At 44.8% G+C, this 19,621-nt stretch overlaps 1 protein-coding gene across 1 annotated transcript in view; it reads right to left on the reverse strand.

Annotated features, from left to right (window-relative positions):
- LOC146805568 (uncharacterized) overlaps nt 1–19,286 on the reverse strand; it is a 68,032-nt gene extending 48,746 nt beyond the window's left edge. Inside the window, exons 1-2 of the mRNA XM_085620526.1 lie at nt 19,079–19,286; nt 15,035–15,156 (exon numbers count right to left, since the gene is read on the reverse strand). Of these exons, the coding sequence (XP_085476652.1) occupies nt 15,035–15,156; nt 19,079–19,142 (186 nt within the window). The 5' untranslated portion in view covers nt 19,143–19,286. The remainder of the gene's footprint in view (nt 1–15,034; nt 15,157–19,078) is intronic.
- Between the last annotated feature and the right edge of the window lie 335 nt (nt 19,287–19,621).

The raw sequence follows: 19,621 nt of genomic DNA on the forward strand, positions 1-19,621 counted from the left end.
ACGCCCTATGTACAACGCTAAGTTAGCATAACCTCGATGGCTGTTAGAAAGCCAGCTTGCTGCTTCTGCTGCTTTTGCACGCGATACTGTTGTTACATATTATTCATTCGAGAACTGCTGACTCGACTTTGCTTCACATGAGAACCGTCTGTTGTTTAACATCCTTAACAGCGAGCAGTGACCTTGGTCTGTACACCGTGTAAGGAACGAGTCCTGGTCACTAGACGGGGCAGGTTGTTGTGTTCAGGTTGATCGTACCACTTCTTAGCCATAACATACATACAGCTGCCAATACCTGAAAGCCGAGCCCTTTAATATTACAGAGCAGCATGTTTTCTGACACATTCGAAACGAAGAGCTGTTGCAGGAGACAGCCTAGCTGATCCTGTGATGTGATTCCACTACGTTGATCTATAAGGTATGGGGTCCCCCATGCAAGCCTAAGAGACCTTCTATTAGTCTATTAATACCTTATTAGTTGCTAGAGAAAGGAGGGTGGTTGTGTTTCACGGTCATTATTATGATGATTGCTCCTTTTATTTTCTATGGTATTGTAACAATGCTGATGGTGCTGATCCTAACCATTTGTCTGCTTGTGTTAGCCAAAGTACTGCATCTTAGGACGCGAGGTTTATAAAATAAACTCTTTAAACTTTTACCGTGTCTTTGTTATTCTGTTGTGGACTGATATATAGCTACCAACGGGTATTTTGGGTTCCCACCACTCCTGAGAATATCTAAGTCGCTTGTTCTGGGTTGTCTATACATTGGGACCGCCGAGCTAAATCTCGGATAACGAATGTGACACTAAGCTAGTCGGATAGGGGTTCTTAGTTCTGAGGGGAGTTTCTGGTACACCACAATTCTCTGAGGTCCTGGTTTCCTGCGCATAGTTCTGTGCATAAGCAGAATCCCTGCAACATGGCGCACCTAACGTTTGGTCTTTTGATCTGAAACGCCTTAGTAGTGCTTTTATTAGTCCACAACGCCCTCACTCTAGTTTCCGGATAACGTGAGTGACGGCTTAACCTACCTAGGTTTCGACTAAAGGTTCTTTCAAGCTTGATAATTAAAACGCTTTTCTTTTTCTGAACCCCAGTGCTACAGTATTGCTTTTCGTTGTTCTTGAAAGTGTCCCGATGGCGGTCAATGTTGCCGCGCATAGCAGGGTTCCCCTGACCGCACATTTGAGGGTCTATGGGGTCCCGGATGATGGCTTGGCTGTTATTTTAGTAGTAGGCGCTGATGCGGCGTTCCCGTATGAGTTGTTTTACTCTTGGGTGACGTTTGACAAAGTGGATGCAAACGACAATTTGTTCCACGAATATACTCATATCGCGATGCCTGCTGCCTATGCCCCTTATCGGACACTTGAAATTCCCCTTAGTGCCTGGCAGCATACTATTTGGTTTAATGGCGCCTTACCCCATGTGGTAGCGCCGGCGAGAATGGGCCCGTTGTCAATTGCAGGGGCCACATGGCCGGTGCTAGCCGGTTATACACCCCATCCCCGCTACATGACTGTGGCGGTGGCGGAGTTACGTGTGCTACACACTGCCCTGATTACGGTCCATAGGGCGTTAGTGCAGTACGTGTCTCGCAATGTGCAGGTGGGGGCACCTGCGGTTGCGGGACACAGGACTGACCATCATGCAACGGTCATAAGTCCAGTTATGGTTAATTCAGTTGTCGGCAAGTGCCCCCAAAATAGGGATGAATTCCCTTACTGGCTTGCTGAAAAATTTGATCAATTTGAAGCCGTGTTTCCCAATACTTCTCCTGTGGATAAACACAGGATCCTCACTATAACATTACCTAAGGACCTGGTCCCGGATATTGCCGTCTGTGAAAATTGGGGCAAGGTCTTTGCTGCGACCTATGCGAAGTGCTACGGCACTCCGTCTATGTCTGTACTGCCCTCGGTCATCAAGAAGGTCCAAGACAATCATGGTGCTGAGGCAGCAATTGAGTTGGGATTGAGGCTTGTCGATAGCTTCGATGTGGTTTGTTCCATGGTTATGGGCAACCTCAAAGGAGATGCCATGCAATTCCAGGTGTGCAATATGATGGCACTTGTGGATCCGGGCGACAGGCCAAAGGAGTTCTCTAAAATTATAGCGAAAGCCTACAGAATGGTGGGTCGTAGCGCCTTGGGTGTGAAACCCACTGTGATCATTCCGACTGCAGTACAGCAGCCTAAAGTGAGTTCATCTACAAAAGACAAAAAGCCCAACTTTCCGAAACAAAGTTGGCGAGCTAAGAAACAGGGGAAGCAGCAAGAGAAACGGAGGTCTCGCTCTGCATCACCGGTGCAGACGCAAAGTGAACGCACTTATGATTTGCGCGATTGTTCTAATATAAAGTCACCTGATAGATTTCAGGTTCCTGAACAACGCTCTCCTCGTTCTTCACAGGAAACATCGGCTTATCAATCCGGTGGCGGAGATCGTGGGAAGGGAAAGGGTGCTCAAGGTCGTGAGCAACCCTGTCAGACTGACGGTAAAGGAAAAGAGGACGAATCTGCACGTCAAAAACCCCCGTTTCAAAAGAAGAAAGTTGCTGCTCTGACTGCGAGATATGCCTCAGATGGTACGGACACAGCTTCTGAACCAGACATGGGCACTAACCCTGCTAGACAGCGCGGCGGAAGTTACAATAGTGCGACAAGCGCTGCGTCCGTTTCTGGCGGCGACAGCAACTGATACATTTGTAAGTGTTGAAACTGCTGATACTCGCGTAGCTCCCCCTGAAAGAATGTTTAAAATTACCCTTTTAATTGAGGGTGACATACAACGTAAAATTAAAGTGGTATTTTGGGACCATCTAACCTCCACCTATGATATACTTTTGGCGGAGGCAGATTGGCCCCCGGCTTTCGTGTTGGAGGCTCCTAGAGGGGAGGTGGTAATCCTCCCTTCCTTTGGGCACACTGTGCCATTGGAACATTCTAACAGGTTAGCCGGGGAGTGGGCGCAGGTGCTTGCGCCTGCGTTGTACCGTACTCAGGTTGGCTGGGACAAATTTTCTCCCAATCATAAGGTTCCGTTGCGGTCAGAACCCCAACCTCAACCCCAATACCCCATGCGTCGCGAAGCCCGATCTCACGTCGCGTCCATCCTTGAGCAATTGGAATATCAGGGAGTAATTGAAACATGTGTGTCACCCATGAATAATCCTTTATTCACTGTGACGAAGCCTGACGGATCGTACCGCCTAGTTTTGGATTACCGGCACTTAAATTCGCACTGCCGGACATGTGCGGTACAGAATACACACAGTTCGGCTCTCGTCGATAGTCTTGTGAGAAAACGTTTTAAAACTACTCTTGACATCTCCAATGGCTTTTATAGCCATAACCTGTCTCCTCATAGCTATGAGTGGACAGCGTTTACCTCAGGTGGCAAACAAAAATGGTTCAAAAGGCTCCTAATGGGCTATAAAAACAGCCCCGGGGTCTTTGCTGCTCGAGTGGTCTCACTTTTGGAGATGATTGACCCGGAAGCATATTCGTATGTAGATGACATCTACCTAATGGATGACGAGTTGCTTCCACACCTTGCTCGTGTGGATGACATAATAACTATGTTTGCTGACTATGGTTACAAGTTCAACTTTGCCAAGTCCCACATTGCCGAGTTCACAGTGTTGTTCTTGGGGTACGAACTCAATAATGAGGGTCGAGGCTTGGCTCCGCAATTCCTTGAGAAATGCGCACGCATCAGTACTCCTTCGACACTGAAAAAATTGCAATCCTTGCTGGGTTTTCTGAATTTCGGTCATACCTACATTCCTGATTATGCCCAGCGTATCAAGTCGCTTTATGCCTTGGTACAACCTACTTTTACCAAATCTTGCTGGCTGCCTGAGCATTCGGCTGCATTGCAATCATTGCAGTCTGATCTTCTAGCTTCAAAGTTTTTACAAACTCGTGATAACCACACTAACCTGGTCAAACGCTTTGGGTTCGAGTGGCAGAACTTAAAGAAGGCCTGCCCCTCGTGAATGTAATTCACACTCTTGGTCACCAGCGTGTTGGTGTCCATGCTGTCGGTAACAGTTTGGCTGACGAGGCAGCAAAAACCGCAGTGGCGACATATTTAGTAGCAGCAGTTACAAGATCCAAAACTAGGATTGATGATGACATCTTGGCAACTATTGCTGCGTCCGAGACAGGGACGGGCTTTCTGAAAGGATTCCCTTCCTGCTACCATTATCGTTTAAGTCCTGATAACGTCCCGTTAGTGAGGATTAACGACGTTGGTGACAGATTGATTCCCAACGCGGACTGCAGACCATCTCTGATTACAGCTGCCCACGAAGGTGTTGCGTCTGCGCACGCCGGCGTTTCGGCGACTGTATCTCTTTTACAGCAACATTACTGGTGGTACGGTTTGTACAAACAAACGCGAGCTTATGTCCTTTTATGTGACATTTGCCAGCAGATTAAACCTTCTACTGTCGCGCGTCCACCACAAACGCAGCTGTTTATATCTAATCAACCACTTGCGTGTGTTTATTTAGATCACTGCGGTCCTTTTTCCTCTGATACTGAGTACAAGTACATCTTGGTTGCAGTGGATTCGTGCACACGTTTTCTGTGGGTGTGGCCGCAAAGGAGTACTGATGCCCGGACTGTCATCAAGGATTTGCGTGTCTTTATTGGGAGTTTTGCATGTGGTACCCTTCATTCTGACCAGAGCCCTGCGTTTGCCTCTAGGGCTTACAAAGAAGCCATGAGAAGTTTGGGGGTCCAAGTCAAATTTTCGTCTCCATACCGGCCTGAGGGCAATAGTGTTGTGGAGCGAATGAACCGTGACCTAAAGCAATCTTTGACAGCAAGGGTATTAGGTACAGGCCGAAGCTGGCTGACCCACTTGTATGACGTGCAACGTGCACTTAATAATCTCCCTAGAAGGTCTCTGGGTGGGCGGACCCCATACATGATGCTCTTTGGAGTAAGAATGTTTGTTCCGGACCTTGAGGGTCTAGACATGGCGGCGGCTGCCGCGCCTTTTGACCTCGATGATCACTGTGCTGTATTGCAGAATCTACAAGAAGCAAGAGACACTCTGGCGAAGGCACACGTACCCTCTACATGCGAAGCTGAGCTCCAGATTCCGGTAGTCGGTTGGCTGCCTCGAGTTGGTGATCTGGTCCGTGAGAAGGTGGAGAACAAGAAAGAGTTTGGCCCCTCTTATCGTGCACCAGTCCCGGTGCTTGGAGTCCAGGGTACACGTACAGTCATTTTACCACCACTTCCTGGTCGCAAGGAAAACAGGTACATCTCGATTGACAATGTCAAGCTACAGCGAATGGCCGATACTTCATAGTATGACACCTTCAGTTTCTTGCCCTTCCATTCTGCGAAGTTCTGTTGTGCTGCCGCCCTCGACCATCATGCCTGAGGTTGCCGTTGAGATGCATGTAGTTGCTTCCCCTCTTGTACCGCCTATTGATGGCGGTTTGTCTGATGATCCTGAGTATGCTTATCCTGCAAATGTCCCGTTGCCTCTTTTACATTCAACAGCGTTTAACCAGTCCCGTTCTTCCTTTGACACTGAATCAATGACTTCCACTGCCCCTTCCAAAATTGCTATATTTTTTGCCTGCTTCAAGAGACATTTTTTAGTGGCACCATGGACTTACATCTGGCTGGTGCTAATATGTATTTTTTTGTTCATGACAATTGGCTTTGTGGTAGTGTTTTTTAAAATTATAAATGGACACTACCTGACTGAACGATCTACAATTGGATCAATTGATGGAACTTTGGCCCCCCATTCCTCATCACACATTATGAAAAGGGACCAGACTTTTGTGAACATTACTGCCTGGCCTGTGAGTGATGGGATCGCTTGGGATGCTGTTAAATTTCAAATACACGGACCTACCGAAGTGATTAATGTGCCTAATGTATTTCGTGTTTCTATGGGTGATGTAGTTAAACAGAATATTAGATCTGATGATTGGGATGTTCACGCAATAGAAGCACTGTTTTCTGATCTAAAATATTATGCTGCATTTGATGCTGAGGATTTATATTTAAATTCTGCAAATTATGGTGAACAATTTTGTTATCAACATTATGGCACACATTTCCTACACAGAGCAACTACCTTTCGAAATGTTGTTAATTACACACAATGGGAACATTGTCCGGCCCCTCATCAGGGCAGTTCTACAACGTTAGTGAACAAGTTCACATATTTTTCGGATTTTAGTGTGTCAAAACCGGCCTCCTTTTACTTTAAGATGGCGCCTGAAACCGCTTCGAAGGTAAGATTGACACATACCAAATTATTATATTCCAAGTCCTTTATGGACGAATTGGCTGTCGGAGGCTATGAGCTATGGAAAGCTACTATCGATCTTAAGTCGGTTTGGGGTACTAAACCGTGGCAGGTTCAGGGGACAGAAGCTTTGCGTCGTGCCTGTCTAATCCCTAACCATATGTTATTTTTAAATTCATCTATTTTTCAGACGACTTGTTTTGGCTTGTCTACGTCTACAAGAATGAATTCCCCCGCAATCCGGATCTGGGTGCTTATCCCAGCTGGGGTAATTACACAGATCTTTCCCTTACCAAGTTGCTGTCCCTTATTTCCCACACCACCTTTAATGTTTCGGCATTTAATCCTGAAGGTTGGTTGGTTTGGCAGACTGGTTCAGATTCTTGTCAACGTCGATTTTTAGCACTGGCACCTGGGTACACTCAAGTCAGGGTAGATCCTCGTTTTGAATCATCACACACTGTAGCTACCTACTCTGTGGGTAAGTTATGCCAGTCGTGGCTGCAACATTCCACATTAGCGTCTGTTAAGCTTCATTTGTCACGTTTAGACGACAAAATTGATTTGAATGATTTTATTAAAGGTCCTGCAGTAGGCAGGTCCAAAAGATGGGTATATGCTATTTACAACGAAGTTTGGAAATTGTCGCAAATTGAGGCTGCCTCCAGATTACGTGCTATTGACCAGGCCAATATGGAAAAAGTGTTGGCTGTGATTGATAATAGTATAAATACCTTGTCTTCTAGAATTTATACTTTAGATAATATTGTTTCATCTGTCGTAGATATTGTGCAGGATGATTTGTCTGTGTTGTACCATGGCCAGAATCAGTTGCGTTCTGTTATGCAATTTGCATGGACTTTGCAAACGTTAAAGGCAGGGAAAGTCCCATGGGATTACATGAATGTTTCCTCTTTGTTCCTCCCTTTTAATTTAACTGCAAAGCAACAGTTTATGTCTATGAAGGATGCCACTTATTCATTACTGCACATTGAGAAATTAGAACCTTTGCCTTTCTCTATTGCCGAGTTAAATTCGTCCACGTGTCTTATTCACGGCGTAATCACTTTACCTTTTTCGCTTTTTAAGTTTTGTTCTTGCATGAAACATTATGCTCTTGGCAGGTATGAACAACTTGGTAGTGCGTTCCTGCACGAAGTTTGGTCGCTCCCGTTTACATATAGATGCATGCGGGAGGGCACAGAGGTTTATCTGAAGGGTGAGGAATGCACTTCTGCTCCTGATCATTTTGTGGTGTGTAGACACATACAATTACATGGTGCTTGCAATGTACACGCTCCTAATTTAGCTTGCGTTTTGAAAGGTGTACCTGTACCAGTTATAACCCCTTCATTCACCCTGCTTGCTAACGGTAGTTATTTGCTTTTAAATAATGAAAATTGCTGTGGGATGCTAAAGGACATTCCGTACATAGTCACTGTTTCACAGCGTGTAGTTTGCTGTAATAATGTCCTTTTCCCACCCCCGCATGGCCGGCTCGATGTTTCTATCTGGCCTTCGATTCCAACCTTGAGCGCAGAGTTCAACCAGATGAACAGAATAAGGGCTCTTTTGTCTCAAAGGGAGGTCGCTTTAACTTCATCCCGTGAAACCTTTCTTCTTCACGTGGCAAACACCCGCACGGAGGTGCAGGCGCTTTTGAATACTGACCTCCCCTTCCATTTTGGAACGTTGATACAGACTATCTTTAATGCCTCGTCTACGACCGGCATAGTCCATTTTTTTAAACTAGTGGGCTCCGGCCTCGTGACCTCCTTTCAGACTATTTTTGGTGTGATTCCTGCATTTTTTCACTCTGTTTTTTCCAGCGTCTTCGGAGGTCTTCCTTTGCTTCTTGCCCTTATTGCTGGAATATTTTTGCTGGTTTGCGTCCTACGCAATGGCTGCGCAACTTGCGTACAAAGACAACATGCCCCGGCTGTTTCATCTGCGCAACCGGATGCTTGAATACTATGGCACGTTGCCCTTGGCGACTTTAAGTGTCGCGTATGGATTGTCCTTCCGGTTTCCATTCTTTACTTGTGTACAACCCGTCTTTCACTGCCTGGATTGTCCTTTCCAGTGGGCTCTGGATTTGTGCCTTTCAACCTCGGTGTCACCTGTACCGTATTTTGGTCAACTGATGGGCCCCTTAACGGCTCATGGGTATGAATGTTCTGGTGTTTGGTTTATGGCCTTGGGTGCGGCACATGGAGTCCTTGGTAATTGGCCCATTGAAGAGGCTGCGATTGACTTTCTGGAACGAAGTTATATCGAGGAACCTTCCTGTTGTCCCCGTGTGGTGCTGGAGGCTCCAATTGTGAGTGAACACGTGTGTTCCTTTCCCCTGTTAAACTGGATGGCAGATACTTTTGCGGAACGCTCCAATAATTTCCTCTTGGAGGCTGTTGCAACTTATTGTGCCTATACTTTTATGGATTTACTTTTTATCTTGGTTGACACTTGATGTATCGATCGGTGTCGTTTTTCCCATTTTTTCATGGTTTTTTCCACCTGACGACATCTTTTTTCAGTTTTTTTTTTTTCTCTTCTCTCTTTTCGAACTTACACTTACCTTATATGGACTTATAGTTCATGCCCTTGGTTCCGTTCTTTCTAACTTGAACTCTGCGTTCTTGATAAGTGCGCCCCTAGTGGTTAGTGGTCCGATCAAAGGGGGATGTAGTGTGGGTTAACCACGCCCTATGTACAACGCTAAGTTAGCATAACCTCGATGGCTGTTAGAAAGCCAGCTTGCTGCTTCTGCTGCTTTTGCACGCGACACTGTTGTTACATGTTATTCATTCGAGAACTGCTGACTCGACTTTGCTTCACATGAGAACTGTCTGTTGTTTAACATCCTTAACAGCGAGCAGTGACCTTGGTCTGTACACCGTGTAAGGAACGAGTCTGGGTCACTAGACGGGGCAGGTTGTTGTGTTCAGGTTGATTGTACCACTTCTTAGCCATAACATACATACAGCTGCCAATACCTGAAAGCCGAGCCCTTTAATATTACAGAGCAGCATGTTTTCTGACACATTCGAAACGAAGAGCTGTTGCAGGAGAGAGCCTAGCTGATCCTGTGATGTGATTCCACTACGTTGATCTATAAGGTATGGGGGCCCCCATGAAAGCCTAAGAGACCTTCTATTAGTCTAATAATACCTTATTAGTTGCTAGAGAAAAGAGGGTGGTTGTGTTCCACGGTCATTATTATTATGATTGCTCCTTTTATTTTCTATGGTATTGTAACAATGCTGATGGTGCTGATCCTAACCATTTGTCTGCTTGTGTTAGCCAAAGTACTGCATCTTAGGACGCGAGGTTTATAAAATAAACTCTTTAAACTTTTACTGTGTCTTTGTTATTCTGTTGTGGACTGATATATAGCTACCAACGGGTATTTTGGGTTCCCACCACTCCTGAGAATATCTAAGTCGCTTGTTCTGGGTTGTCTATACATTGGGACCGCCGAGCTAAATCTCGGATAACGAATGTGACACTAAGCTAGTCGGATAGGGGTTCTTAGTTCTGAGGGGAGTTTCTGGTACACCACAATTCTCTGAGGTCCTGGTTTCCTGCGCATAGTTCTGTGCATAAGCAGAATCCCTGCAACACCATCATTTGAACCCTTTCTTGACAAGATCTCATGCCCTTTAGCAAAAAAGCTGTACATAAAGTTTAGATATGGAATATTACTGATGAACAGCTTTTGTAATTGCTGGAGGAATTATCACTGCACTAGCACTTTAGCTCCGGCACGCCAACAGGAGTCTGAATCCCTGCACCACTTTATTTTTCTGCAATGCTTATATTACACCCCGTAAGAACTGTATTATGCTGGTTTGAATGTTTTTAGGGACGAGATAGTATGCAGTTACATTAAAGATTCTGAGGACTGAAACGAATAAAATGATTTATAATAGTGTTGCTAAATATTTATTCGATGCTTGGATTATACGCAAAAACATTTTATAGTCCAATGCTAGCCATCAATATAATACGTGATCTTAGTGTGGTGGTGAAGTACTTTCACACTTTGTTGTTATAACTTTGCAGCACTTTATTTTTTTGTGCAATATCATTGATGATCCATGATGAGTTGTTAGGGTTGGTATTTACAATGTAATAGGCTCTTGCTATGGCTTTTCTGATGTGTGTATCCTTGCCTCCTATACCTTTTTTAATCTACTGTCCAGTTTTCCTTGATGTGATTGTGCTGTGAGTCTTGTACTTTTATACTTGTTATGTTAAGGAATTTTCTAAAGCGTGCGTATACCCGAGGGTGTCTTGGCGCTATCTGAGAGGGCAGGCTAGAGGCAGTATCAGAGGTTAAATAGCCACGTTTTTATCTCCTTCCTAAATGCCATTAACGAAGGGATGGCTCTAATATGAGATAAACACAAGTAGATGATGGACAGAGCACTGAAACTTTTCAGACACTCACCCCCAGTCCCAGATCTGGGTTGAATCCATCATCGTTCTTTAGCTCACTTCGCCGCCTCAGTTCAGACCCAGCTATATGAAAATCATTCTTGACCCTGTGCCTCATAGGAACAGTCCAGCCCGAACTGCCATGAAGGACTTCCCTGAACCGGAACCAAGCATCCTGGGACCGGTTTCTGGGTAACCCCCTTAATCATCGAGGCTAGCTTGAATCCAGTGGCAAAGTGATTAAGTGATTTATACAGTTAAAACCATTTTAGTTTTTGTTTTAACCATATAAATCACTTAAATATATGTGGAAAGCAACTGTACATTATCGTCTCACTCCACTTCTTTGTGTTTCCCTATGCCCCTCCACAGCGATTTACTGTGCTCATTAACTAAGCCCCCTTACAAACAATACCCCTTGAGACATTGCTTATGCTATATGTTGTGCAGGAGAAGGCACTTAAATCTATGGTGATGATGTGCAGGGATTGGTTCTGCTTTCCATGGTGCCTCTGTGGGTGAGATGTCACTTCAACGGATGGTCATGATGTGCAGGGCAGTATGTGCTGACTGTAGTGGTGTGTAAACACCGGTTCTGCATTGCGCTGTGCTGTTGTTAAGGAGATGCTACTTCACTGTGTTGATGTGCAGAGCTGGCTCTGGTTTCTGTGCTGCTGTGTAATGTCTAGCGCTGCATACAGTGTGTGGTGGGAGGTGTATAGCATTGCATGCTGAGGTGCCTGTTACAAGTTCTTGCTGTATGCAGTGGTTGATCGGGGTAAGGTCTAGGACTGCATGCATGATGGTTACGGACAGAAGGTGCCTGACACCATCATGCAGTGCTGAACACTAGCCGCGGCCCTTGCAGGTAAGAGCGGTGAGGCGGGGTTGGGGGGGATTCAGCAGACGACCGCTAGGAAAAATTAATTTTCCCTTATCGTCGTCTGTCGAAACCCCTCCCCCACCCGCCCCAACGCTCTTACATGCACTGGCCACGGCTCCTGAACACTGGCTGATACTGCGCTTTGCAGTACTCCTATCAAAGGCTAGCTAGCATTACAAGCAATTGACTGACAGTGGTTGGCATGACATTCAAGGGTGGTTCTGATCATCCTGTCATTGCAGTCTCTGATGGAAGCTGACACTACAATCCGTAGTACTTCTAGAAAGGGCTAGTTACCGCTGCAACATGTAGTGATTGTTAGTGATTGGCACTGCATTTAGCGGGGTGGTTCGGAGCAGGCTACCACAGTATTCTTTGATGGTGGTGGACTGAAGTTGTCACTGCAGTGAGTCGAGGTTCAGAGCGGGGGTAGTACTTCATGAAGTGCCTCTTTTCATGCACTGGCACCACTGCTCTAACCCCCTCTTATGCTGCGGTAGCAGATGCCGTGCCTGTGTGTATAAAGTGTGACTGGGGTCTGTCGGATCCATTAGGGTGCACTGCACATGGACTCGTCGTACTGCTGAGCCGCTTACAGGTGGGATCCTGCACCATACAGTGCAGTAGGCGATAGATGCCTACGGATGTCCCTGAGATGAAGCAGGGCAAGGTAACAGATGTCCAGCAGCCTCTCCTTGTGAAGGAACAGGTGACGTATTTCCATGTGCCAGTGTTTTCTAGGTGCCTCAGAGCAGTCGGTGCTCAGGGCCAGGCTGTGTACATCCAGCCTTGGAGGAGGGGAGAGATGTTTAGCTTGCAGCAGGAGCACCTATATGTCCTTCCCCTGAAGCGCAGGCACAGACTGCCCAGATATGTCTCAGTACTACAAATTAAAAAGTGAGAAGGGTTGGGGTGGGTAAATCAACATGAGGAAGCTGGTGGAGGGCAGGGAGAGTGCATTCCCAAAAAAACCACAGCGATTCAGTGCATGAAGATGACGGGGCAAAAGCAGAAAGGAGAATGCAATTTTAAAAAAACACATTGGTTCGGTGCAGGAAAACGACGTGGCCAAACGACGAAAGAGGAGACTGAGTGTAAACATAGGCACTCATATGGAGTGTGGGGAGGACATTTTTTTTAAAGTACCTCCGAAGTGCGCAGCCAGTTGAAGGACACTGGCCACTAGCCGGAAAGAGTACTTGGTCCAAGCTCCAGAGAACAGCTGAGGAAAGAGGTAGTGAAACCTGATTACGTGACCCCTATGCTGCTGACCAATGAGAAGCAGGAAAATGAGAGCGACCGCGAAGTCTACGAGTGGTAAGTAATGGGTGGGTTGGTAGCTACTTTTACATTTCTTTTCTTTTATTACAAGCGATTTCGCAAGCACAGCGCTGTGAGGGCAAAACCTAAAAAGGCCATCTAATGAGTGCAACTCTTCCCGTGCTGCACTGCTCCATCAGTGCTGCGCCGCTGGCACTCTCCAATTCTAACAGGACTTGCAATCAGGATTAAACAATAACAGATGAAAGGGGATTATTCCTGTCCATGACCAACCATGTCTGCTAGTGATGTTGAAATAGTTGTCTGTGTATAAAGGAGGCAGATGCAGATGAAAGAAACTCCCTTCTGCTACATTTTGCTGAGGAGAATGCACACAAATTGTTCATAATGCTGTTGAACCAGCATCTGGTAAGCACCAGCATCTGGTAAGATGACCAGCAGAGCACTGCTGCAGCTGTCAATGAGTACGCTGGCTCAAAGACTAATATTGCATCAAACTACTTCAGGCATAGCAGTCTCACCCCCCACGCATTAACAAAAGCAGATCAGGAGGTCGTGCCTTCTCATATATTGCTCCGAAAGCGTGGAACAACCTCCCACAACACATCAGAGCGTTCTCCTCCCTTCTTGCATTCTGCAAGAAGCTGAAGACCTGGCTCTTTACGTAAGCCCGTCTCCCCAAGGCTAGCCCCACACACCTGCTTCAGCCCCAGGATACCCTCATGGGTGGCCACGCATTATAAAGATACAGGTAACCTAATATAACATACTCCAAAGATGCGAAGGAACTCAAGAGACCATATGTGAAAAGATACTAGAGAAAGTGAAGAGCATAATACCCAGGATTTCCACTATAGTTGCCACAAAGATGGCCAACAACAAATGCGGGGATATAAAGCTCCCCAACAAAGAAGGAAAATGAAAATTACATATAACCGCTATCATATACAACATCAGATTGTGTCTCTGAACATGAATGAGGTACTGTGTGGGGTCAGTGGGGAGCTGTAATTTATTTCTGTTGAACTTGAGTGTTCTGTCATGGGCCACACAGATTAATTCTAACCTTAAGTGCTCCATTAGTGAACTCAGCATCCAAAACAATGTGTGAATTACTAGATCCAGGTACAAACATCAACAAAGTGTTTTAGGTTAATGTTAAGAAATCTGAACCATCCATGCTGAAGAAAACACAATAACTTACATTGATGACTTAATATCGACAATTATTGCCAGTGCGATAGGTTTGCCATTAACGGACGTGACAATCTCTGCCATCAACACTTAGCTCTAACATTAAATCAGATCTTAGCCAGTGTCAATTTATCAAATGGGGTCTTACTGGTTCTTAATAGTGTGTTTTATGATTACTGGAGACGCTTAATGTAACATCTCCTGAACTACGGACAATGTAGGATATCTGTTTATGTCTAATAAATTGTAGGTAGAAACCATAGTTTAAAGTGTAAGGTATTAAAAGTATTAATGATGCACAAAGTACACTCACAAGATGTTTATTTATTTTCATATTATTTGTAGCATGCCTGGAGCGTGAAGTATTGCAGCATTTTAGATTCAAACACAAGCTGTAGGTGTAGATACACTAAAGCACTTCACAAAAAACATGTTACATGGAAAGACAGGTTAGAAAATTTGGGGTGGCAAACAGATGAGTAGATTCTCAGTTCCATCTGGTGGAAAGAGAAAAGGTGTGGGAGGCTTTACTGGAGGCTGAGGTGGAGATTTGGTACAAGTATTTGAGACTGAGTAGTTCCATATGGACAGTATTAAGATCAAATCAAGAACAAAAGATTAACCTTGAAATTGTTATCCAAGTCTCAGTTTGTTTTACGTTGGGATAATGATCCTTGCTACTAAGATGATAGCTACTTGCACACAGTGGCTCTGTTTCATGACAAAGAGCCAGTCTACTTCTTGTGTATGGGAGTGTGTGGGACAAAGCACTGCTCAAAGGCTGTCCTAAGGGTAAAGGGATTGATCTGCAAGGAGGCAAATAATATAATAATTATTTGGAATAATTTTACATTTGACAAGTTGATTGTGGATTTGGTTTTATTTAATCTCAAGGAAACTGGAATGAACAGATCTGAAGAAAGAAAAAATCCTGTTCTCTTTTACTTACTTGAATGACTTCTCTCTTGATCACCAGATCCAGTTGCGCACACAGTGAAAGCATTTCCAGAGACACCTGTTCGGGACTCATCTGAAGAATCGGCTGTAGAGGTTTTTTGATGTTGATATCCACTGAAAGACAGAAGTACTGTAAATTAGCATTAAACCTGCCTTTATGAATCCCTGCTACCACTGATCATGATTCACTGAGCACGTATGTTCACAATGAGCCTCTTCATACTTGGACAGCTGGTCCCAGTATGTTCTTCTTAGTGACTGTGTGAGTTTGTATGTGTAGTGGGGCACCTACCGTTTACCTACAATCTTTGGGGACAATTCCAAGTTTTGGTGCCTTAGTCTTCAAGGCTTGTTTCTCAAATTCGTTAGGCATATTTTAGGCTTTGGGTCATGACATCATAGGAAACTCTACCGTATTAGCCGTCGGCAGAGGAGAACCAGAATTCACCAGCAAGACGTGGGTTAGAAACTGCAAGAGGGTGACAAACGTCAAGGGAGTGAACCCAACCTGCCATCTTGTGTTTTAAATATTAATAGGACAACCACCATACTTTAGGGAATCGGGGTACAATAATAGTCAAAAGAAGGACTTGCTCTGCTGAAAAATCTGTATGATAGAGGTTAACAGGAGAATAAACTTTAAAACCATAGGCAGAAAAAAAATCAAACAATATCTATTTGTAAAAAAGACCAAACACACATGGCCGCAGCCACATCTTTTTTAAAAATCTGATTTTAGTATAGTATAGAAAACAAAACAACACATTTTAACAACATATTTCTTATTAACATAGGTTCTCCTATGTTTAGTTGCATTACAACAATTTCAACCAGAATTGTCTCGTTATTTCAGTTTCCGCATATTCTCACTGTTAGGGATCAGTGAGTAATAATCTCACAGATTTGTAATAACTAGGACCAAACAGAACAAGTTCAGTGTCTGCTTACAAAATTCCTGTTCATGTGAGTAGGCCCCTGACATCATCTGTGCGCACTCAGAGGAAGTAGCGCAGCTGGCTGTTTAATGCCTATACTTATAGCCTGTGCCCTACCTTGGTGGTATCCTCAGGTTGGGTCTCGTCATGGTTGTTTCTATGTCGCTCCTCTGTAATCCCAACACAGTATATTCTTTGGCGATTTGTATAATACCATATCCTATTGGTTGCTTTCGGCCTCTCTTGGGTGAGCCTCTCAGAGCATATACCATGGGTAGTAGCATAATTCCCATTCCCATAGGTTGATCTTATTGCTTTTGGGTGGACTTCTCAGTGCATAAGCCACGTCTGACGGCATAATCCTCTTTCCTATGTGTTGACCCTCCCCCAGCCGCACTTGTGTGGACTCCTCAGAGCAGTGCTCTGACTGGTTTTATGATCCCCATTCCTATTGGTGAATATTCTCTGCCTGGTTGTATCATGGTTGCTCCAATGTCGCTCGTCTGTGGACCATTCAGAGCATGTACTTTGACTGCTAGGGTAATATGCATTCATATGGCGGGTCCTTGCCACGCCTGAGCGGAGTTCTCAAAGATTATACCATTGCTGGTTACAAAATATCCATTCCTGTGGCTCCCCTGCCACTAGTACGTGAACTCCTAGGGCATATTTCAAGGCTGTTTGCATAATGCACATTCCTATGGGCTGCTCTCTACCGCTCCTGGATGGAGTCCTCACAGCAAGTACCACAGCTGGTTGTATAATTGCCTGTGTAATTGGGATGCTGACTGCCACACTTGGGTGGACTCATCTGGCATACAATATGGACGAAAGTGTCATGTTTACTCCTATATTCACTCCATGGTGGTGCCATCAGTCTTATGCTATTGAAGGTTCTATAATACCCATTCTAGGTGATTGCTCCCTGACGCGCTTGGGTGGACGCCTCAGAGCCACTGCTGGTTGTATACTCAACATTTCCAAGGGTCACACTATGCTGCTTCTGGGTGGACTCCTCAGAGCAAACACAGCATGGCTGGCTGCACAATGCACATTCCTATTGGTTGTCCCTGCTGCTACTGAAAAGATTCATCACGGCATACTCCACAGCTGGAGTAATACTGTTGTTTGGCACATGCCGGTCCTGGGTGGACTTATGCACCATGGCTGGCTGAATAATTCACATTTCTATTGGTTGCTTCTGTGACACTCCTGTTGGACACCATGGAAGTTGTATAATGCCCTTTCTTATGTGCTTCTTCTATAAGGCTCCAGTTGGACTGTAGAGCAAACACTATACTTGATGAAAGATTGCACCTCACAAAGATATCACCTTTCGCATCTGGACACTTTCCTATGTCCTTTTCAGTATTTGGAAACTATGAAACAGTCAAATCCAAAGAGAGTATGTATCTGCCTATGTGACTGCATCTATTCTCCCACTTTTCTCTTACACCCATGCATAGGCGCAGCAACATGCTTGTTTAAACATGATTTGAGCTAACTCTGCGATACACACACCACACCAAAATCCTTCTCACATAGGACTCAAGTCACTCCTATATGCTCTATTAATTTACATATAAGCATCATGGGCCTGATGTACAAAACATTAGTCACAAAATACTGGTTCCAATTTTTGCAACCAGTGTGGGCTTTTGCGAACTGACTTATGTACTAATAGGTTGGTTTGCAAAGTTCCCATTTGGAGTGAGTCGCAATCTGACCTACGCCATGAATATTATTGAGGTAGGTCACAAATTGTGACTTAAGACGATTGGATGACATCACTGAGAAGGTGGCTAGCTGGGGTTGGAAACCACAATATCTGTGATTACATTTCAATAAAGTAAACTTTTTAAAATGCAGCCTGTTTGCTTTAAAGGAAAAGGTGGGACAATTAAAAAAAGTTTACATTTTTTGAAAAAAGTTTGTTTGTGAGTTGTCAACGGTCCCCAGGACTATTGCCTCCTCCCAAACAAACGTTTTTATTTAATTCACAAAAGAGAATGTGTCCCAAGGGGACCGCTTACCTTTTGTGAATGGCTTAAAACCCCAAGCCAAGAGTCCGTTCATTTTCAACTCTGGTGCTCAGCACATCAAAGACCACCCACATAAGACACATGACACACGTGCGCGCACACGCACACAAACTCTCTCAGTACCATTCTCATGGATTTGTGTACTAGCCTTTCAACTGTGCTTCAGCGCCTCGTCAGTAACATGAAGCGCTAGATGAGTGCAACTACATCACAACACACTGAATGCACGTGTCCAGTTGAATTTAGTTTGCTATGGGAACTTCTAATAGCAAACTCAATTCAACGGGACAAGTGTGAAGAGTACAACGTCGATACACCTTGATCTCAACAGACCAACATTTGATAAAGAAAAAGACGATTAAGCCTGTGGTTCTACCCACGCTTTTATACCCCACTACCCCCCCCCCCCCCCCCCCATCCCACACACACACAGACAAAAAAAACCATTCCTTGTAAAGTTAAGGCTGGACCATCAGTTTCTAGTGAACCGGCTCTCTTAAGATTTAAAAGCTAAGAGCCGGGCACAGAGTTGGAATTGTCCCACTATCAATAGTTCCCATCTTCCTGGTGAGCTTTACACCAAAATACTACATTTGTCTGTTGACATAAAAGAGCGCGTAATACGCATATGCGCCGCCTTTAAAAAATGTAATCACTCCAATACAATGTTAAAAACTGAGCAGAATAAAATGCAAAAACTAAGTTTAATATAATAAAAAAGAAAGACAGACAGACAGACAGACAGACAGACAGACAGACAGATAGATAGATAGATAGATAGATAGATAGATAGATAGATAGATAGATAGATAGATAGATAGATAGATATCTGTCCTCCGCATGGCTTACTTGCCCCATGTCGTGTAAGCTCTGTTCGATGACCATAAACATCAGTCTGTCATATGCTAAATAATGAATAAGGCTTATGGGCGGTTGCATTTGGAAATTGTGGTATAAACATTTACAAAACCTGCACTATCAAGTCAGTAAAACAAGAGAATAAGAGGCCAACGCAACATAAGAAATTGGTTGCTATGCACGTTACAAATCCCACCGTACCTTTGAACCCCGAATGGTACAGGCAGGGCCGGCAGAGGGGCTCGCTCCGGCTCACCGCGGCCATCCCTTCATGCTACACACCGGAGTGATGAGCGGCAGAAGCGGGTCCACACCCAGGTTCTGGAGGGGTAATGTAGACAGTGTAATTCGGAAATAGCGCAATGAAACTGCAGCATGGCACAGGACAGCGCACCTTCAGGGGCGTCTCACGTTATCATCGTCTCTTCAATCCTCTGTAGTAGGCGTGCACTGCTACCCGCGGTGTAGAGAGGCAGGGGTTGCAACATTCTCAGGCACGTTTCACGTCTAGTACATCATAACGATGATGCCCCACGTTTGTGTCATGTGCCATATACGTTTGTTTCATGTGACATATATGCCATTTAGACCAGGTATTTTATTGTAATTGGGCTGAGAGGATCAGGCAGCCAATGTGTGCGAGGTTTGAGGAGTCCTGAAAAGAGCTGAAGAGCAGGTGATACAGGATACTATGGGGATACCAGATATTACACTGCACCGGAACCTAAGATGAGCGTTTAATCC

Source organism: Triturus cristatus, chromosome 8 (genome assembly GCF_964204655.1).
Source record: "Triturus cristatus chromosome 8, aTriCri1.1, whole genome shotgun sequence".
Lineage (NCBI taxonomy): Eukaryota > Metazoa > Chordata > Amphibia > Caudata > Salamandridae > Triturus > Triturus cristatus.